Raw genomic sequence first — 22,041 nt, 5'->3', positions numbered from 1 at the left:
TTTTCAAAATGATTTGGAAAACTGCTTTTAAAGTAAGATGCATATTAGGATTATTAGTTTATAAAATGTACCAGACCAGTATGACCGCCATCTTTATTCTTATTCTTCATCGAACGATTACACTCATCCCTTTCATTCTCTGGTTTACCTTCCCCGCACCGTTGAACAGATTAGTCCCAAGTCAACACACACATTCACACACACACAGAATTCTAATCTGTTTATAGCTGCCAGTGATTCAAGCAAAATGGATCAGGGAATCGGGGACCACGGCCAATGAAACGGAAGCTGCCTCATAGCAACACACAGCTAGACGACGGTTCTCCATTTTTAATGTGGTACAGACGGCTTGACCTAGTATTCCGGTGTTTTCATTGTTCGTGTAAATGTTAATGTATTTGGATGGCACTCCACCCTCCCACGATGACTCAAAAAAAAAGTCATTGTCGTATCAACATTTTATGTAGGGTGCTTATGCTAGTCGGCCTACCGGAATATAATTTTACAAATCGAATCATACGAAAACACATCAGCTGCCCTGTGACCGATTTTTGACCTCCCTCAGGGCCTCACTTTTGCAGTGGCCCACATCTACGCCAGCTGCTCTTGCAGCTTCCAACTTTAAAACACAATGTTTTGGCAAAGCGTACTCCTGTTGCCAAGTCAACGTCGCGCAGTGGGAAAAAAGGTGAAATAAACGCTCTCAGCACAAAGAGGGCAGCTCGTTAAAATAACATGAGGGGGAAGCTATTAGCTAAAACGAGATGGCTTTTTTTTTTTTTTTTTTTTACCCAGATGCAGAATATTCTAAACTAATGAGATCTCATAGAAGCTCGACAACTGACTATTTGATCTGATAAGATTTGACAGAGATAGAAGCAGCCGAGCATGCTAAATGGGATTTTCCATGTTATTTTAAATTGCAGCTTAATCTTGATCAAATATGAATGAAATTTTAAATGGCATTCCAGAGAACCTCTGACTTTTTAAATGCATACAAAAAGATTATTTATCATATATTGGGATATTTGTCATAGCTTTCCTGTCTTTTACGGGCAAAAAAGTACATCAACAAATAACAGTCTTGTCATATCCATCTAGAAATTGCATTTGTATTATGCCTTAGAGTCCAAGGTTATTTGGCTGCTAAGCCGTGCAAGGTATGCACATAAAAATAGAATTATTTACATGTCTTTCATGTGTGAGTCACAGGAAAAATGGCTGACTGTTATCATGGGCAGTTTGAGAGACTTAATGCGGCCTACATTCAAATTCAACATTTTCGCAATACCTGAAGAAATGATTGCTGTACAGAACGCAAACTTTCCTTGAGCGAGTTGAGTTGTGCGAGTCTACGTTCTCCCTCGGGAGCTTGTTGCCTGGGGTAGCCTATAGGAGGAAGCGTAAAACAAAACCGAGCGGAACGAGCTGTCATTGTACGGATCTTGTTATTGTGTAAGCAGGTTGGTGTTGAGCTGTGTTAAAAAAGAAAAAGAAAAAATGATGCATGGGGGATGTTACTGTTTACACCAGGAAGGAAGAGATCGTGTTTCATCGCTTTACTACGGGTCTCACATGCTGCAAAACGAAGGCCCTCATCAATTATGATCTCTCGCACGCTTATCTGTATTGTGTCAAACTGATCCGATACTATGACACCCGATACTCTTAACCAGCCTGTAATATACTATGCTATTATGTCCTCCTTGGGTGTGAGGTTGTGCAATTTGGTTGACGTTAAATATTTAAAATATAATTAATTTAATACTAAATAATAAATAAATAAAATTTCCATTCTAATTGCAAACAAAATGTTAATAAATAAAATCATTTTTTAATTCTAACTACAAAACAAAACTGTTAATTTCCAAGTATAGTATAAAGTATATAGGCGTATAAGTATATTATGTAAAACACGGCAAAAATTAAAAATTATAGCTTTGTCCAATAGTTAGCTTAATGCTAACACATAAAGAATAATGCCATAGACGGGCTACCATGAATATTATAGAATAAACTTTTCAATATATTTGTTTCTACAAGTTTTGAATGATGTTTGTGTGTAAAAGAAGTGTCGCAACGTTTTAAACAATAGTTAATTAAATAACATAATGAAGATTGCAACCATAAAGGTACTGTCAAGTGTTGCTACTCGAAATTGCCGAGAATTTAAATGGCACTATACGTCAAAAGGGTCAAACTGGAACAATACCGTTTGTGTGTCCTACGTCTGTGTGTTGTCCGTGTTTGGTTGGGCCGTGTGGGGAGTGATCCAAACGGACCGGTCAGTTCCCTGTCACCGCATGCACACGCACGTCTTGCCCAGGCAGGCCCACTCGCACGAATATGTAGATTTTGTCGATACGCGCACACACACCGAGTGTACAGTCTAGTGACAAAGGGAGGCAAGTGTGCAATTTGTGAGTCAAAGCCACTCTTGTTCGCACACACAAACACACACTTGGACAAAGACGAAGAAAAAACAGGAAGGAAGCTGTAACTTTCCACTGAAGCTTGGCCACTACCCGAGTTTTCTTTCTCTTCTGTGGTCATGGCAGCCTTTGTGTGTGTGTTACTTTGTATCCTGTGTAAAAGGATAAACGCAAGAGCCTCATTGCAAAATAATACAATAAACACAATATGTTCAAATTACAAGTCACTTTTCCGAGCTCTTCAAATGATCCGATATTTGTCTCAGGTACAATTACACAAAGATGTGCTCCACACGGCTATCGCCATAGTAACCGCAAAAAAAAAAAAAATCTTTTGAATATCATTCCTTGGAAGATTTCGCGCAGTGGAAGCCGTCAGTAGATATGCTCAGAGATCAATGAGAGAGCGGCAGTGGGAGCATGTAAATCCGCTCCCAGTGTTCCCAGCTGCAGCGTGAGATGGGAGGGGGGAGGGAGGGGGGGCTGTTGCTAGGTGGAGTCGGAGTAGTGCTTGTCAGGCAGTTTAAGCCGGGTTAACTACACTTGAAAAGCAAACGTGGCTGGACCTGGATGTAATATAGAGGAGTATGGAAATGACAGAAGAAGGATGGAGAGGAGGTGGTGAGAAAAGAGGTGGGAAGAAATATGGGAAGGGAGGGGCGATCATATATATTTACAGAGAGGCAGAAAATTAGGAACAATTGAATATGATAGTGGTCACCATATTGCTTTCCGTGAAGATAGGAGTATTAAAAAAGAAATGTATGTATTTTTGGATGAGACAAAAAAAAAATGTAAAAGATAGGACCAAGGTGGGGCGCAACATTAACATCATCTGGCATAGCAAGCTGGTGGGCCCGATCCTGTGCTATTTAATTATTATTTTCCCACAAGAGTCCGTCCCACAAATTTGATAAGAATTGAATTACCGCCAGATGGAAATCGATAACGGCTCTGATTGGCTAGCAAAGCAAGTAAATTCAGCTGGAGAGCTTCGCTAATATTTACCCGCTCGCACACATGACAACGAGCTGCTCTCATTACCGAAAAGCTCACTCTCAATTACAAAAGGCAGATTTGAGGCTTCTCCACAGCAGCAGCCGTGGAAATAATGTTTTTATAGCCATTCCGCCCGTCGGATTCAAACAAGGGTTTTCTTTTGCGTGAAGTGATTGTTCATTGATTGTGTAGCGGATTAGGACGTGTGTTTTCCTTCATCTGCATCTGTGGGTTGGTCAACAATGCGATCGAGAGGCTTTTAAGACCTCACGGTAAGCCAAATGAGGGAGTTCAATACAATAGTCTAAGCAGGGAAAATCCATTTATTTTTTTATGCAGCAAATCTCCTCTCCAAATTGCTTTTAACACGGCACCTAAACAACACACAAAACATTCGCTTAGCAGGGGTGTCAAACTAATTTTTTTCGCGGGCCGCATTGTAGTCATAGCTTCTTTCGGAGGGCCATTATGACTACAGTAAAAGCTACAAAACAAACTGACAAATAACTCGTTTTCAAATCAGACGAGTAAAAACTGGTCGAATATTTAAAAAAAAAAAAAAAAAAGATATTAAAAGTGAAGACAGATTTGCAATCTAGTAATGACACACCGAATTTGATGCACAGTTTGTCTTTGCGGGCCACATAAAATGATGTGGCGGGCCGTATCTGGCCCCCGGGCCTTGAGTTTGACACCTGTGGCTTAGTGGTTGACAAATCTAAACTTGCGCACACCTAGGCGCTGGCTGCGGGCCTAATGGACTTCACCATGGCAACAACAGAGGCTGACACAGGTGGTCCGATATATGTGGCTGCACCTCCTCATATACGCACGCACGAGTCGTTTCCCAAATAAGGTGTGCACACACTGAAAGGGAAAGTAGGAGAATCCGTAAGTATTAGACAAACGTCCTTGGTCCAATGGAGTTTCCGTCGCCTTAATGCTAACAGACGAGGGGAGATAAAAGGATGTGATGATGTGGCAAAGCCATTAGAAGCCAACAAAGAAGCCAGACAGGGGTGGGCAGCCAATTGGGGAGAGAATGGGGTCACGGGCTAATTGGACGGGAAACACATCAGCGTGATTTGTGCACAAGCACGTGTGAGCAAATGATACCACCTGAGCACAAGGATAAACACGGACGATGCACTGATGGATGGAAATCTTTTCTTTTTTTTTCACTGAATACTCAAGCAAAAGAAAAAAAAAAGTAATTTTGCGAGGTTTTAGAAATATTTGGGTCTATCCATGGGTTTCATTCTGCCTTCTAACATATGGAGTCCCACAGGGGTCAATCTTAGGGCCTCTGCTGTTTTCATTGTATCTACTGCCATTTTAAGAAAACCTGGGAATTTTCTTATGCTTATTTGCGGGACCATTTTTTACTTTTACTCAAGTCCTATTATTCTTATATGTCCCCATTGACATATCAAATGTATTGCAGCCACTGGATTACATATACAGTATGTAGGATGTACTATATAGGGGACCCAGTGTAAATACATTGCAAAAAACATATTTTTGCCTTGTCACGCAACAAGAATCTAGCACGTCCACACAGACACATACTTTGTACTGAGGCCTGGATGTATTTCAAACCTACTTTGATCCAGCAGATTTCTGAGGGCTGTTTTAAGATTAGAAGGATAGTCGGAGGCAGATATGGTGAACACTCCTCCCTCTCGCTCTCGTTATCTGCTGTTGTCTCTCTTGTTCTCCCTTCTGTCTTTCTCGCTCGTGATGATTCAATTCAGAATATTATTCCTGCGTTATGGGAGGAAAAAGTCAATACAAAGGAAAAGTGGAATCAGGCAAGATTTATGAATGATTAATCAAGCTCAGTGCCGCTTCGTAACCGTCTTTTAGCACCTGAGCTGGAAATAACGCTCTGACTTTTTTTATGCACACTACTTGATTATGCTCTTTCAAAGATGTGAGAAGAAGCAAGTTATTTATGCATGAAAGAGAGACAAGGAGGCCAAGGTGACATGGTGAATGGAGGGGGGGGGAAAAAAGCAAGATAAATGAGAATGTGAACGGAAGCAGATGGGGGGGTCAGCGGGGAATGATGGATTAAAGAAGAGATTGATGTATGATTTATGGATCTTTTTGCTTGCTGTACAAAAGAAATGAGCAGCTGGGGCAGCAAAGCCCAAGGTTGAATTATTCAAAGAAGTCGTAAGGTAAATACCCAAGTCGACACGCTCAGGTCCGAGCGTGTCGACTCCGTGGCAGACAGATGGAACAGGAAATGTGTCAGTGGGTCAAAGGCAGACGTCGGCGCCAACTGTCACCTCAATTAACCCCGGGGGGGGAAATTGGCTGCTGTATTTAAAGGCTACTAGTGAGTGTCGGATTCCCCTGATTCCGGCTGGAGTGACTTGGAATCAAAAATAGGAGAGAAATTCCATCTTATAAACACATTATTATTTTTTAACAACCTGATAGCTTCAACCTTCATTCAATTTAAAATATTCGCGAAACTGTCGGACCCTGGTTACCACGATACACCATCCGAATTGATATCAGGATGATGCTAATCCAAATTGAACTGTGGATTTTCATTTTCTGATTGACAGCGGGCTGGTCCTCATGCACAAACACAATAATTTCTGCACTTAGTGTGTAAGGAGGGCGTCCATGTGGTGGCCAAGGAGGTCCTGCTGTCCATGTGCATGAGACGAATGATAATTTGGTCATTAAAGATCTTGGAATACATTCAGACAAGATTAGATAGCTACGTGGATTAGATTGATTAGATAAATTGGATGGATTCGATAGATGGGTAGATGGACAGTTAGCTACGTACTGTAGATACGCTAGCTAGCTAATTAAACTAGCTAGCTAGCTTGCTACAAGGACAGAGCTAATTAGTATTATATTTTTTAATGTAAATTGTACTGGTCACTGTTTTATTGCAACATACTTGAATGTTTTTGTCAAGATAAAATTATACACTGAGCTACACACACAGTCTAAAATATTTTTAGTTGTAAACAGCTAATGTTGCTAGCCACACATTTGACACGGCACTCCAATAGAGCAATTAGTACACCACTGGATTATCACCTCTAAGTACCAACTTGTCCCTATGTGAACATTTCACTGTTACAAAAAAGAGCCGGTGCTGCTAAGTGTGTGTTTGTACACTCAACAGACGAGCAGACAGCAGCGTGCGTGGGTGAAGTGATGAAGAAGTGTGCGAAAGATGGCGGCGGCGCCTGGATGGCAATAAGGAGGAAAAGAAATAAAAGAGCAGAAGTGAGTCGCAAACATGGTGGACAGATGGAGGGAGTCAAATGGAGCCACTGCTGTTCCCATTTCAACGACTTTGACCTCATTGGGAAAGACGCAAATGTCATCTAAATGTCGGTGAGAAGAAGGAAAGATTGGGATGACATTTGTTGCAGTTTTGTTTCTAAATGTGAAAATCACAGGCCTCTAGCTCCTCATTTTTCTTGTTTTTCTTTCATCCATTCTTTCTCCTCCTCCAACATCCTTCAGTGACGCACTGGATCATATTCTGTCTTTGGGGAGTATGATGTAACTTAAGATTACTCACCAATATGCAAATGTTTTTTTTATTTTTTATTTTGTGGAGGATCTGAGACAATTTGACACCACAGAGTGAAAGATGGCATCTCATCTCCACTCCACCGTGGATATTTATTAAAAGACACACTAAAAATAGACTTTGTAGAGCACGAGTCACATTCAATCAGCGTGAATGTTTTGTGTCTGAGGCCTCTGATAATATTATTTTGTTTAATTTTTTACACACTTGGAGCAGAAAAATGTTTTCCCTTAACAGCCAGCAAACTAATTAAACATTCTTTGACACCCATGTCACTCACCAGCCAATTAAAAGCCATACACACTCAAAGTCATAGATGCCACAATAGAACATTAAGATGATGGCCACAAATGGAAAAATTATTATTGCATTTGATAACGTTTTTTTTTTTTAGCCAATTCCTCGATTAATCAATTGGAGAGTCGGTAACTATTATCAACTTCTACTAAATGCTATTATTTCAATTTCGTTGCTCAACTCAAAAGTCATCTGTCCTCCCGGCGCCACACTTGATAGTCAACTTCCCACGCTCTGCCTCGTTGTCTGTCTGGACGCGGAGGAGTAGCGAGAGAGCGCAACAACAACATCAGCAAGTGTCCATATGACTAAATGCCCGAGTCGACGTCGGGCTCGACCAATCGGAGCGCGAGTAGGGTCTCCGGTAACCCATGGCTACAATCTCCCACAAGCCCCCTCGGGGGGAACCGAAGAGGACTGTGAACAGGATGTTGAAAAGGATGCACAAAAGGCTGGCAGTATACAGTTTCAAGTTGACAATAAAAACAGAAATAGCCCCGCCCCCAAGCAGACACCTTTCAGCTAAATTGAATCATACTCGGAGCAATCATGCGCTAGAACCTGGAGGCTGTCTGGCGGTAGCTAGCAGACAGTGAAGCGTGTCGCTGATTGAACAAAGAGGGGGCGTACGCCGGCGCCGAGTATGACAGGTACCAGGAAAGGTCAACAAGGTGGAACAAAAGACTTGTAAATGTCGGTCGCTATAAAGTTGCCATTGACAACCGGGGAGGAGCTCATAGGAATACTGAAAAATAATCCTAATTAGGTTTTTTTGTCAGTAAAGTGGCTCCTCTGATTTTTTAAATAATAATTTCCTGGTTGTTGATTAACATCAATTTTTTTTCTTTTTGTAAATTTCAATGGCATTTATAAATCGAGCTAGCTAAGATTGAACAAAAGTGTCTTAAGTATAAACACAAACAATCCAGGCAGAAAATGTGATCGAGCTGTCGCTTTGGAATATTTTTGGAGTCGATTATCTTTTCGATTATTCATTGATTTATCGAATAATAGATTAACATTTTATTTTGCATTCAAATCTATTACAAAAACCTTTCCCCCAATTATTTTGGCTTATTTAGAGAAAAAAACTGGTCATCGATTAATTTGATAATGATTAATCGTCGAATAATCAATTAATTTTGACACCTCTAAAATCTGACCTATGGCGACCTTGTCAGGCAATATAACCCAACAATAGCGCAATCAAGGTTGTATTTAATGAATAGAAACAAGCCACCAAAGTTGGAGAAGTTCATTAATTCGAAATGGAGGAAAAAGGCCGGATAAGATTGCCACAAGGGACATAAAGACAAGTTGATTACAATATCATCTTAAAAAGAAGAAGGGGGAGAGAAGAGAAGCGGGTGTTTTGCTTCTTTGTGACAGGGCGCACCCTCCTCGGTCCGAGGGGGTCGCTTTGAATCCCTAATGAGGGAACTGTTGAACGCCTCCCGGGAATAATGCAAAGCTCCTTTTGGGAGGAATGTCTTTATCCCTCCCTTCATCCTTCCCTCCAAGGACGAGGAACAAATCTTCAAGCGGCTTTAAAATCTCTCCGGTGTAGAAAACAAGACAATAAAGAATGTAAACAATGCAAAACTACAAACACATTTGTATTATGAAGGCGACACAATAGCCATCTGGCCATTCATTATTAGCAAAAATTGGAGGAAATGGCTTCTGAAATTACATTTTCTGGGCTCTTCAGTCAAAGTGCACGGCCGCAGACACACATTAATTTCCGGAGGGACTATAAATCAAGCGTCAGATGAAGACAGCTTCATCTTTAAGCCATTGGCCGGCTGAAATGAACCTAATGGAACGGATTTGATGAGAAAATGTTATCGTCACGCTTTTGGCAGGCAGGCAGGCACCTTAATGGGATGTAGATGTGACTGGAGCATTTGGCATACACCTCTTGACAAGGTGGAAAATATTATTAACTGTTTCATAAAGCATCACTGATACATGTGAGCAGCCATTTTGCTCATGTTTCTGTGAATCAACACAAGATTTTAGGCGAGGAAGGGGTCCGCCCATGCTAGTTATTTAAAAACCTTACAATGCTGCCATCTACTGTTTAACTTTAGTACTAAAGGATAATGCGGTATTCCCTCCTGTCAAATGTGTCCGACTACGTTTGCGATAAAATTTACATGGCACGGGTGGGTAGTAGGGTCGATTAAACTCTTGTTGTACATAAAATGTGTACGTTGGTGGAAAAACACCAAATGACTTAATAGAAGTTATAAGAAAGAGACAGGGAAGTCGCCAAAAAAAGATTTCTCCGAGGGGTACCTGAACGCACCAGTAAGTCAGCGGTTGCTCGCGAACGCTGCGGTTACTGCAGAGGCAATTGGAAAACAATGTTGCGGAACTGGGGAAAAGCTACATCTCGATGACTAAATAATGGTCCGTCGTTCCAGAGACAGTCTTCGGATCAGAACCGGTGAGTCCGGCGGTTCTGATGAGCCTGAAGAGACCGCACGGTGGCTGCCGCCATGGATGCGGCTGTACTTCTACGGAATGCACGGTGTCACCCTGGATGTGCTGCTTTCCTCGGTCCGAGGGGTTCTATCCGACCGGGACCCGAAGTTAGTGGGATTTTCCTCGCCGTATCTATGCGTGGTGCATTCACTGACCCACTTTGCGCTGGAGAAGGTCTACTCGAAGAAAAGGTGCTTTCAAGGAAGGCCTGTGGTTTTTCATCTGCTGATTTATCCGTCTGTTTACATCGGGCTGCAGGTTCTGATTGAGAACATCAGCAACGCACTCAACACGCAAGTGAGGGTCCTACCAGGGACGCACTTGGTCCTCCATTACATCCTGGCTCTTTATTTTAGTCAGGTGTTCCACAAGGGGGTGTCTAGGCTGCAGTACCATCCCACCAGGGGAGTCCGTCCTCTCCAAAGCCTCCCCGGGTATATCCGCTTCATATTTTTTGGAATGCACGGCTTTCTGGATGAGGTGATTTTCACCTCGGCGTTCAACCTGGTGGAGAAGCGAAGCCTGACAGGTCACACGTCCTTGTGGTCCTTCCTCATGTATGGCAGCTGCAGCTTTGTGGTGGAGAAACTCTACCTGCACCTGCACTTTAAAAGAGGTTGGGGGACTTGGCGGAGGCTCCCCATCTACATCTGCTTCATCTACACCTGGGAGCTGTGCTGGGGTTTGGGTCTGAGGCAGTTCGACGCATGCTCATGGGACTACTCGCACTATTCGCACAACTTCATGGGACTCATCACACTCCTCTACCTGCCCGGGTGGGCCTGCCTGAGTCTCTATCAAGATGTGCTGTCCAACATCTTGCTCGGCATTAGGTCCAGCGGAGAAACTCGGCGATGGAGCGCGAGCGGCGGGGAAGTCAACGGACGGCCTCAATCTCGGAAAAAAAGACTTTAAAATTGGCGATTTAGTGTAGTTGTGGACGGTTCTCGAGAAGTAAAAAGGGAGACTTAATAATCACGTGATAGTCCACCATAAATTAGTTTTAGCGGAATAATTTAGTGAGCATGTTGTGTCATGCGTATACTATTAAACCCTACCAAAAAAAAAAAAAAAAACCTTTCACTGTGATGATCAAAGCAAATGTCGGTAAATCCAGTTGAACTAGTTGTCATTGCGGCTACAGGCCATGAATTAAGCCACTGAGTAACTAACATTTTCTTTCATAAAGCTTCTCATCGTGACAAACGTAGCATCAAGTTGTAACACGAGAAACTTGTTTGGAAAGCCACGTGAGAAAGACCGGTTTCGATGTGACGACATCGACTTGCACTGTGGCGAAAAGAAAAAAAAAGTGAAATAAATCAAATGGTCAATGTTCTTGTGTCTGACTTTGTATTTTTACATTAAAACATTCGAATGACTTAACATGATCATGATTTACTTGTGTTAAGTCAAAAAATATAATCTGAACCTCTAGATAGCTCTTGTGATTATTGAAATTGAAGGTCTATGTAAAAAAAAAAAAATCCAAGTGTGATCTGTTTTTAATTCAACAATTGCTCTCTTTAGTGGTTACAACAATCTCTGCAGTGCAGTTTTGTTGTCTTTATCAGTCGTTTTTTAAAAAAAAAAACTATTTAATTAAACGTTGGGTACGTGGAGATCTGATTTTATTTAGGTGTGAAAAATCCTTTTATGTATTTTATTTGTAAGGATTCACAAATTTACCACCGCTGCAAGCAAACAGGAAAAATACATACAATTAATATTTGAGTGATATTTCTTGATTAGAGCCTCGAGAAAAAAATATGTAGAATTACAATTTTATCAATATTTTCATTAACTACTGGGAACTGTATGTTTGACAAATAAACCTTAAAATTCTCTCAATCTGAGTATTTGTCTACTATAGTGAAATACTGCCGTCTTGTGGTAAAAAAGATTATGGCTGAAGTTTTATTTTTACAAAACCGTATACAATTTTTTTTAGTATTCTTTGACATAGCCTTTTTTATTACACGTTACGGTGCCTGTTGAGAAAAATATCCATCTTCCCATACTGACAAATTATATGAATGCCAAAAACATGTTTAAATATGTATGTGAAAGCCTGCCGGGCACGTTTTCCTCCCCGACCCAAAATATAATATTCATGTTGTCCTTCTGTTTATGTAGCTCTGACAAATATTTTATGAGGGTGAACCCCTACTACTAGTTGTCGAAACTTACACAAAATGACCAAATGACTGTCACTGAATTAGTTTCAATTGCTCCTTTCAATTGCGTAATTTACCTTCGAGGTATTTGGTGATGAAAGCCGACACAAGCAGAGCACGAGATGTTTCAGAACTCCCATCGAAAGGGAAGTCGTGTTCTCTCTGTGTGGCTATCTCAAAAATCAAACCAGGTAGAGCAATGTAGCATTTCCGGCGTTTTTCGTTTTCTTTCACTTGTCAGTCAGGTTTTTCAAGTTGGTCAAGCAGTGCAGTGTAGTGAAATTGGGTTGACCAAAGACCACGAGGAAGAATACCGGCACATTTTTTGTTAACGCTGTTAAAGTGAGTCAGAAATATAAGATTTACGGTAGGTGAGAAAAAGTCTACACACCCTTGTTCAAATGGGTGTGCACACTTATGCAACCGCATCATTTCACTTGTTTCTTTTTATTTATCTGGTCTCAAGGTTGTATAGACGTTTTATATCCGGAGAGGAATTTCTTTTATTTTCACTACAGCGCCATTAAGCGTAGCACCTCATTGATGAACCTGACTGAGCATGTTGCAAGAAATATCCTCAGGCTTGCCATTGAAATAAGCATGAGTCATCCAAGCAAGTAGTCATAAATGGCTATTAGGCAATTTCATTTTGAGGGGAAATAATAACCCATTTTAAAAAGTGGAAGATGATGCAAATATATAATATCTTGGGGATGACGTGGGAACATTAGACTAAATATATATGCCTCAACCCCCTGAAGGTGCCGACAGTAACTAGAGCAGTCTTAATTTGACTTAAATGTATTATGGACTATATTTAGTGCATTGTGATGAATCATCCTAGCAGCTTTCAGAAAATTAAGACTCAAATCCAGAGGGAATGAATCCTTACAGTGCTCTTTTCTGAGTGCATTAAGCAGCACAATCTTATCTCATGATTAAAATTTTAATCGGGTGCTTTAAAGGTGCTTTTAGATTTGCATTAATTTGAGTTTCTGAAGTAGCTCACACTCTTCTTATTATGCTGGCAACGTGCACCTTGTGTCTTACCTCCTCCCAATCTGAACTGCACACATTCCTGTTATAAAAGCCAGGGGCGGACGGGACCGTACCACACCTGAGGACGATATAGCGAGAGATGTTATTTACGGTATAATCATAAAGATATCAAAATAAAAGCATTTTATAATCATATTTAATTGTGGTGGTTATTACGTTAGTGTTTTTTGTGTCTTACTGGTTTATTTTGAAGTGCGTGGGACGCAGCCGTAGGAAGCCGTAACCCCCATTCCACAAGAATGGACTCGTCCTGACACTGCCATGTTGGATGGAACTGACTGCGGGCGCTAAGGCAGCCGGACTTCCCAGGAAACTTTTTACCGTTTTCCGCTGTATTTCGGACCCCTTTTCGCACAGAAACAATAACTGGCGTCTTCTTCAACACTTGTGCCATCACAGTCGTGCGACTATCGAGTGAAAGCGACTTCTGTCTGACTCGCGCAAGAGAGGTGGGATCGGACGGAGGAAGGCCACGGATGACCCGGGAATTGTTTATGGATCTTTCCGGACTCAGTTTACCTTCTTAGAGTAAACGTTTGATTAACAATGAGTGGACTTCACCCACAACGACAAGCAAATGTCAGTTCCTTACTACTGACACCTCAAGAGAACGACTACGTTTTTTCCCACCTTGGCAGGAAATGCATCGTAAGTTTTCATCAGCCAACTTGCCTTATTCGCGTTACGCTTCCTGTTTAACGACGCACGTTCGGAGTTAGCTTTTCCCTTTCTTTGCCTATTAGAGAGGGGGGGGGGGGGCGTTTGTTTTGACAACCCGGGCGGCTAGTCGGGGTAGCGGCGACGTACGATCTCGTTTGGGACCCTCGCAGTCGATCCAAATTGAGTTGTAATATATTTTTTAGTAGGCCTCGACGCCTCTAAATTGACGCATGACACACCTGTAGTCACCCAGGAAATGTTGCTGTCCGTCTTTTAACTCCGCCACTACGCCGCAACTGAGCTGTCGTGGCGTAGGTGGCGTAAGCACCTTAGTTAGTTAGCTGGTAAATCAATATTCAGCTTTTTTGTGTGTGTGCCGGCATTACATAACGTTAGCCGAACCTGGGTTGTTTTCGGGAAGTGTGTCCACTGAAGGAATGTGCCGACAAGACTTGGCAGGGGACAGCGCTGACGAGTGAGAACTCATCGGGGCTTTCTCTCCCACCCCCATCCCCCCTTTTCTTCAGTCCCAAAAGTCCTGCTTTTCCAGTCTGACTGCAGTCAAATGTCACTATTAAAATTTGAATAAAACTAATCAGTTATTATTGATTATCAGTACGATGAGTACTTGTGCCTGATCTAAAAAATATATATTAGTTTGTCCCTAGTGTTAAGTAAATTTGTTTACAGAACAGCTGATTGCAGGTTGTTCCCTCAAGGTATTCATTGATTCCTGAAAGTGAAGTGCACAGTAACTGGGGAAGGTTTTTTTTGGGGGGGGGGGTCATTGTCACTCACCTGACAGGAGCAAGCTACCTGTGCTCCATTTCCTGCCTCGTGACATTTGACAGACGTGTATGCGTTTACCTCACACTGCTCGTTTTGTCTTGTTCCCTTTCCACATGAGCACACGTTTTCTGGGGCGTGCTGTAAGTTGACGTAGGGCCCGCTCAGAAACACGGCGACGACATTCCTCCGGCGCATTTTGACAATCGTGTCACTCGGAATGAGACGAGGAGAATTGGGAGCATTCCTCCCAATTGTACGAAATCTTTGCATTGCAGGGGAGAGTATTGTCAAATCAAAATGGCCGCCGGTGATTTATTGAATGGCTGTTAAACTGTTTCCTCGATTGTATTCCTGGTTGACTTTGCAAAATGGGTCAAGTGTGTTTTTATTGCTTAGTCAGCGGAAAAAAAAGAGGAACATGATTTCATGACTGCTTTGACTCACAGAGATGCTCATTGGTATTCCCTCACTTTTCACCATCAGCAGGAAAAAAGTGGCAGGGGTCCAATCCATGCTGTGTGTGTGTGTGTGTTTGTGTGTGTGTGTGCACAGACTGCCTGATCAGCAATCACCATCCTACAGGAAGTCCCGTGGTCAGAACCCCTTTGGCGATTTGTGCTGGAGAAGTGGAACATGATTCCACTCAATATCACCCCATCTACTTCCTGCCTCCATAAAAAAAAAAAAACCACTAAATTTAACTGCAGCTATTATCTATTTCTACCTCCCGCACAAATGAGGTCAAAGTCATTTGGTCCCCTTGTACAAGAGGAGGACAGAGATGAAAAATTGCCCAAGTAGCAAGCGAGCGGGTATAGCTTCACTTCCTGTCGTCTTTTTGACCCTGTCAAGAACTATCAGCAGTCCATGGGCAGATGAAACCTCGGGCTCTTCAACCCTGACGTCATTAGAAATCCCTTAAAATAGCCTTCCTCTTTTACGCTCTTCAACTCACTACTGCCAAGAGAATCTGATTTTATGAATGTCATGTACAGACATTGCTCAAGAAGTGGCATTACTAAAGATGTAGCGTTAGCAAAGCAATGCTAACGGTGATGTCATGTCTTCGTTTGCAGTCATACCAGGACTCGCATTCAATTTGGTTTCAAAATATGATGTCATGAACAAGTACATGTCAATTCTGTCAATATTTGAGCAAAAACAGGAATCAATGTTTGTGTTCCTCTTGAGTTTCAGAGTCCCAAGATGAAACGCCTCCCAGTCTCGACCTGTTATCCCACAATTTGAAAATTACACATGTTGCGAATTACAACAAAAAATAGGTCGTGAGCTCACATCTGGGGGCGCTTTCATCTGCGCGTTAATTGCTGGGGAACAGAACCCCAAATGGCACGGGAACCCCTGCGGCAACCCGTAAAGCCAACATGGAGCCTGATCACATGTCTGAAAGTCCGCGCTGCTCATTTGCGCTTTGATTGCGTGACTTTGCGAACTTTAAAGAAGCAGGAAGGATTTCTTTAATAATGTCGACAAAGAGGGGGGGAGAGTGTCACTTTTATTAATGCCTTTAAAGTTGTATGGCTTTTGAGCAGCTTCCTGATTTAAGCGTTAATCCGATAGTAGCACTAGAACTTTTTAGTACCACCAAAAATTTACACTCCTGTACTATAATTCACAATTTGAACATTAACACTGCTCTTGATGTTCGAAAGGTCATTTAAAAAAAGTCCAATTTAAATGTAGCAAAATTTGTGACATTAATTAGTCCAAAAATACAACTGGTTCGTGAAGCTAATTTGAAGCTTCATTTTCCCATCACTACCAAGCATTAACATTCCTAGAAAATCACAATGCTGTGTCAGCGCTTTTTGGCTAACTTTGTTGCCGTGTTCTTTCCCCCATCTTAGACATTGTCCACAGCAGTGGTCCAGGTGTTCATCGCCGAGCGGAACGCCACCTGGACCAAAAGATGCTGCGGCGTGGCCTGTCTGGTCAAGGACAACCCGCAGCGCTCTTACTTCATCCGAGTCTTTGACATTAAGGTACGTACATGTGACGTTTGGACCGCATCCCAAAACTAACATTTTTTATTTTTCACAGGACGGTAAGGTGCTCTTCGAGCAGGAACTGTACAACAACTTCACCATCAACCCGTCTCGGACTTACTTCATTACATTTGCTGGGGACGTGAGTTAACTTTTTTTTTTTTTTTTATCTCCTTCCTCACCACATTGAGGATGTATTTTCATCATAATGACAAAAACACACACCCTCCTCATTAATGTAAAACCAGTTTTTAATTTCGAAACTGTTGTGTGCCTTTTATAAATGGAACGAAAGTGCGGCGATGAGAAAGTCATCGCCAAAATTGTTTTAGTACAAAGAAATCGTTGTAGTTTGAAATGAGAAGCAATCACAATTTTTTTTGTGTTCTTTCTAATATGATTTTTTTTTTCTTCTTCTTCAACTGTAGTCGAGCCAAGTGGGCCTGAACTTTGCTAATGAGGAGGAGGCCAAACGGTTCAGAGGTCACCTGGCAGAGCTCTTGGGCAAAAAGCTAAGGAAATCTGGTAGGGACTTCCTTATTGCGCCTCACCTGCCAAAATACCTTCAAGGATCTGAGCGTGTCATTTTTGCAAAACACTTTCATCACCATCTTCAATTGTCTATTCTTACATAAAATGATAAATCCGATGTAATACGTCCCCTGTCCTAAGAGGGGCGCTGTAGACAAACGTAACAAGTCATGAATTGAAAATGGTGATTCATCTTTTGAAACCACACTGACAATAACAAAAACATCTTTCATGAACCCATGACGTTTCTTTTCTTCTTCTAAACCTTACAATGGATCCTCCGCTTCCCTCTTCAAGCTTTCTGTCTTTGCTCACAAGGCTCCTTTCCACTCCTTCTCTGGAGAACTTCTTTTCATCCACTTTGATTCTCCTGGACTTTTTCGCACACTTTCCGTGGCTGTGATTAAAAACGCTTTTCGCCAAGCCTTGGTTGTAATCATGTCCATTTGTCTCTGTTCACAGAGAAGAGACGCGATCCTCCAAACGGTACGTTGTCCAACGTTTTCCCGTCTTCCTTGACGTCCCTTTGACCTCCCGCGTTTCCATCGGCAGAGTTTTAATCTGAGATTAGGCATGCATGAAGAGTTACATAAAAAAAAAATCCAGCGCTAAATCCTCAAATAATAGGCCGGGATTAGAGCCCCGAGTGTGTGCGGTTTGATGGAGAAGAGAGAAGCTAGCAAAAGTGGGCGGAGCCATGAGGGCAACGAGCCAATCAGAGCGTGATTTATTTTGCGGGGATGCAAAGTCGCTCGGGAAAGGCGTTCAAATGAGCGTCAATAACAGCTGCCCTGAAGTGTTGGCAGGCTATCCACTCTTCCAGATGTCTGATGACGGATTCTAAATCCAAGCTGGCTTCCGACGCCAACATCATTTGGCTTCTTTTTTTCCCGGAAACCTTTTTTTAGACCAAGCAAAACCACCGTGTTGACTTGTGGATTTTCTTTCGCTTCACCTGGATATGATGCGCCCACCAGAAACCGGTCCTCATTTCTGTCTTGAGTAAATCTCTTCGGAGCCTCTGCGATTCTTTTGAAGGATGTTCTGCACCACCTTCCTGTCGGCTCCCTCGGAAGACCTCGCTCGCGATAGCGGCGGCGGCTCGGCCAGCTGCTTGTCCACCTTGCACTGTTTGGTCCTGCCCCAGGACGAACTCTACCCGAATCTGGCGGAGACGTCCTCCGGTCAAGTACGAGCTCGCGGCTTTGTCAGCGACACGATGCTAGACGGCAGGGCGGGCGCGTGCCGCGATAGAGACAGCGGGGGGATTTGGGAAAGGGTGAGGAGGAGACGCAGTCGCTCGGCTTCGCCTTTACCGAGCAAAACGCCCAAAAGTCCTTGTAGTGACGGCGCCAAAGGTTTGTGTCAAACTGGCAAAAAAAAAAATAATTCTAAAAACTTAACGCTGCATCTCAATGGCATCTTCCAGGTCCGGCACTCCCCATGGCCACCGTGGACATCAGAAACCCTGAAATCAGCACGGGGCACCGTTTCCATAGCAACTCTCAGGTGAACAACATCATGCACTCCACCTTCACCAAGAGGGAGAAGAAGGGCAAAGGCAAGAAGAAGAGGCTGACGAAGGCTGACATCGGCACGCCGAGCAACTTCCAGTGAGTCACTTGATTTATTTATTTTTTTACACCTGCAGACGCGTCTCCTTTGATTGTGTTAACACACGCCTCGTTGCTTTGGCACAGGCACATCGGGCACGTTGGATGGGATCCAAACACAGGCTTTGACGTAAGTAAAGGCTTAAAATAATAACCGCCACAAACAATGCAACTTTGACTCGTATGAATCATGGCGATGAGTTCGTGACACTCCCCATGCTTTTAAAGCAAGCCCCGGCCGTTTATAAATGTTGGAAATTAAACCATGGGCTTCCAAATATTCATCTTGACCATGTGGTCAGCCCGATTACGCAAGGAGATTTTCGGAGCGAAGCCAACCTGCGTTTACGTAATCCTTGGACTCGTTCCCCAAAAGCATCCCCGGTATGAGATTACGCTGATGATTTCATGTCATAGGTCAATGCTTTCAAGGCCTTAAAATTGATTGGAATGGATGTTGTCATTCAAATAAATTCTCCCCTTCTTGCCTTTGTTTGCTACGTAAGATGCAGATATGAGCACTAGGTGGCAGCAGCAAACTTCACAATAAGCAGCAGAGAATAGGAAGGAAAAAACCCACTTATTTGGTTTGAACTGTTAGCTTAATGCTAACATACGTGCAAAATGTCATAGACAGGCTTACAAAACTAGCATCATAAACAATAAAAAAAACAATTAACTTTTGTGTCATCCACACAGTTAAATAACTTGGACCCCGACCTGAAGAACCTCTTCGACATGTGCGGCATCTCCGAGGCGCAGCTCAAGGACAAAGAAACCTCCAAGGTCATCTACGACTTCATCGAGAAGAAGGGAGGCGTGGAAGCCGTCAAAAACGAGCTGCGGCGACAAGGTGGGCCACACGAGTAGTGACGTCTTCCGGCGCTGAAAAACATAGCTGACACTGGCGTTCACTTTTAAGACGGCGACGTAAGCGGTCTGCTGGGTTTATCCTTAGGGCCTCCCGGGTGTGTTGGTACGTTTCTATGCATGGTCTGCTGTGCCACACCACGCATGTTAAATAATATTAGCAGAGGATTTGTCATTAAACATCACACATATGTTTTGGTTTATTTAATCTGGTTAAGATCATACGAAGACATCTTTCCAAGGAGTTTCTCGTCATTTCACTGCAAAACCAGACAACATGAAGATAACAAATTAGTTTCGGAACACATTTTCCCACGACTATGAAATAACAAAAAAACGACTGAGTGCTATGCTTTGTGAAGTGGTTGTTGGTTTGTATCATAATTTTAAAAAAACAAACAAAAAAATTACGAAAGATGGCTAACAAATTCAGTGAGTGCTGCCTTAGGGTAACTGCATGATATGTTTATAAAGCTATAGCAAAAAAAAAAGATTGCCGCTAGTGTGCTGTATAGCCAACCAAGGGAAAGGGGGAGAAAAAAAGTGGCATTAAAACAACAATTCAAATGTTGGGGCGGGTGAGTACTTGGAAAGAACCAAAATAAGATTTATTTTTCCACCAGCTCCCCCGCCGCCTCCATCCAGAGGCGGCCCTCCTCCCCCTCCCCCTCATCATGGTTCAGCCCCACCGCCGCCACCTCCCGCCCGTGGGCGTGGCGCCCCGCCGCCCCCTCCGCCCTCCCGAGCCCCCGTCTCGGCACCTCCGCCCCCTCCACCATCCCGGCCGGGCATGAACGCCCCCCCGCCGCCCCCTCCCAACCGAGGCTACCTGGCCCCGCCACCACCGCCGGCCCACGCCTCGGCAGGCGGGCCGCCACCACCTCCGCCGCCCCCCACATCCTCCATCCCTTCATTCGGGGGACCGCCGCCCCCGCCTCCCCCGCCGCCTCCCGGACCCCCGCTGTCGTCTGACGCCAACGGCGCCGTGGACGGCGGCATGTCGCTCCCCGGCGGCAAAACGGCCTTGCTAAGTCAGATCCGCGAAGGCACCCAACTGAAGAAGGTGGATCAGAAGGAGCGCCCCGCGTCCAACACTGGGCGAGACAGACTTCTGGACCAAATCCGACAAGGAATCCAACTCAAACCTGTGAGTTACTTCCCATCACAAATACTATCCGACTGCTTGATTTCTGACCTCTGCTTTGTCTCCATCAGAGGGGACGAAAACAAATGAAACAAAATGACTCGCCTCCTTCCTCCCTGGCCCCCTCGGACGGCATCGTGGGGCGCTGATGGACGTCATTCGGAAAAGGGGCAAAGCCATTCATTCTTCGGTACGACTAAATTCCCACCGTTTACTAAAGTTTTGCCAAATTCTCGTCTTTGTTGCCTCACTCAAGTCTGCTTCTCTTCTCCAGATGAGGACGATGACGACGAAGATGATGAAGACTTTGAAGATGAGGATGAATGGGATGACTAGTGGTTTTTCTTCCTCCTCCCAAAAGTGCGGGATGATTAAGACGCAAAAAATGTTCCTTTCTTACCTAAAAAAAATCTTTAATTTCAAATCACAAAAATGTAAATTTTCTATCAATTTGCTGTAAATGTTTTGTTGCCTTTTTTTTTTTTTTTTTTTTGGCTTTTTTTATTAATCTGTGCAATACCTCATTTAATCTGTCAGACATTCTCATATCTGTTGTTTTTGTTTCCAGACGTCCGATGTCTCTTTTTTTTTTTTTTTGTTTTAACTGTCTTCTGCTTGTTTTCATCTCTCGCCAGACCACCTGTCATTTTGCGCACATTCCCTGCGTCCTGTCACTCGTCTTCCCAAAATAACGTGCAATTCTGACATCAAGCTGTCATTGATCTTCCGGCCAATTATCAGAAAACAAGAGTTCCTCCCTTTGTGTTTTAGTTGCAGGAGAAAAAAAAAAGAAAGAATTATTTCATACGCAAATTAGTTTTGCCTACCCTAATAATTCTAGTTTAGCACTCATATTGTTGTTCCGGGGGAAAAAAAAAAAATATATATAGCTTGAGCTGCTGTCCTCTGTAAATGTGCTCCAGATGCGAGGTCTTGATATATAATATATATTTTTTTTGCACAGAAAGAGGAGTCGCTGCTGACAACAGGGACACGTTCAGGTCTGTATCACAAAGCGCACACGCAGCGCTTTGTGAAATAGGAAAAAATAGGAGTGCAGCGATGTGTTGACGATTATAGTGCTGCGAATATTTGCTTTCTAACGCAGTATCGATAACAGACGCTGATACATAAACTGACACTTGTAATTGAAAAAAATATATATTTTACCAATTGATATTTTGTGACAGTCATGCCATGATTATCTCATTGGACAGAATATTTTTTTTTTTTGTTACCTTTTATCACATAACACTACAAGTGGATTTCAGTCACTACAAAATATTTTTTTTCGCCCCTATCCTTTTCTACGTTACAATATAAAGCAGAGTTTTGTCTATTTGTTGGAATTGGGTTGTTGATCTTGTAAAATTTGAGAAATAAAGACGTTTTTAGTTTTA

The 22,041-nt window shown here is 42.9% G+C and overlaps 2 protein-coding genes and 1 long non-coding RNA gene across 4 annotated transcripts in view; 2 read left to right on the top strand and 1 right to left on the bottom strand.

Annotated features, from left to right (window-relative positions):
• The window catches only part of LOC119117523, a 24,427-nt gene extending 11,081 nt beyond the window's left edge, over window positions 1-13,346 (bottom strand). The window contains exons 1-3 of the long non-coding RNA XR_005096540.1: window positions 13,207-13,346; window positions 13,020-13,086; window positions 5,035-5,195 (exon numbers count right to left, since the gene is read on the bottom strand). This is a non-coding gene — a long non-coding RNA (uncharacterized LOC119117523). The remainder of the gene's footprint in view (window positions 1-5,034; window positions 5,196-13,019; window positions 13,087-13,206) is intronic.
• On the top strand, window positions 9,434-11,130 carry LOC119117519 (transmembrane protein 229A). The gene has a single exon (XM_037243831.1). It carries the CDS (start codon window positions 9,715-9,717, stop codon window positions 10,705-10,707), a length of 993 nt encoding a protein of 330 aa, XP_037099726.1. The 5' UTR covers window positions 9,434-9,714; the 3' UTR covers window positions 10,708-11,130.
• On the top strand, window positions 13,264-22,041 carry waslb (WASP like actin nucleation promoting factor b). Of its 2 annotated transcripts, XM_037243829.1 has the most exons (11): window positions 13,265-13,676; window positions 16,346-16,480; window positions 16,539-16,625; window positions 16,912-17,008; window positions 17,477-17,500; window positions 18,444-18,627; window positions 18,715-18,757; window positions 19,327-19,480; window positions 20,121-20,644; window positions 20,713-20,829; window positions 20,913-22,041. In XM_037243829.1, the coding sequence occupies exons 1-10, from the start codon at window positions 13,575-13,577 to the stop codon at window positions 20,788-20,790; spliced, it is 1,428 nt and encodes a 475-aa protein (XP_037099724.1). In that variant the 5' UTR covers window positions 13,265-13,574; the 3' UTR covers window positions 20,791-20,829; window positions 20,913-22,041. The 2 variants fall into 2 exon arrangements, with proteins under 2 accessions (XP_037099725.1, XP_037099724.1); XM_037243830.1 differs by lacking the exon at window positions 17,477-17,500 and having other exon boundaries at window positions 13,264-13,676.

The sequence above is a fragment of the Syngnathus acus genome, chromosome 23, assembly GCF_901709675.1.
Source record: "Syngnathus acus chromosome 23, fSynAcu1.2, whole genome shotgun sequence".
Classification (NCBI taxonomy): domain Eukaryota; kingdom Metazoa; phylum Chordata; class Actinopteri; order Syngnathiformes; family Syngnathidae; genus Syngnathus; species Syngnathus acus.
The sequence above is the reverse complement of the archived record's forward strand: the minus strand, read 5'-3'. Positions and strand labels throughout refer to the sequence as shown.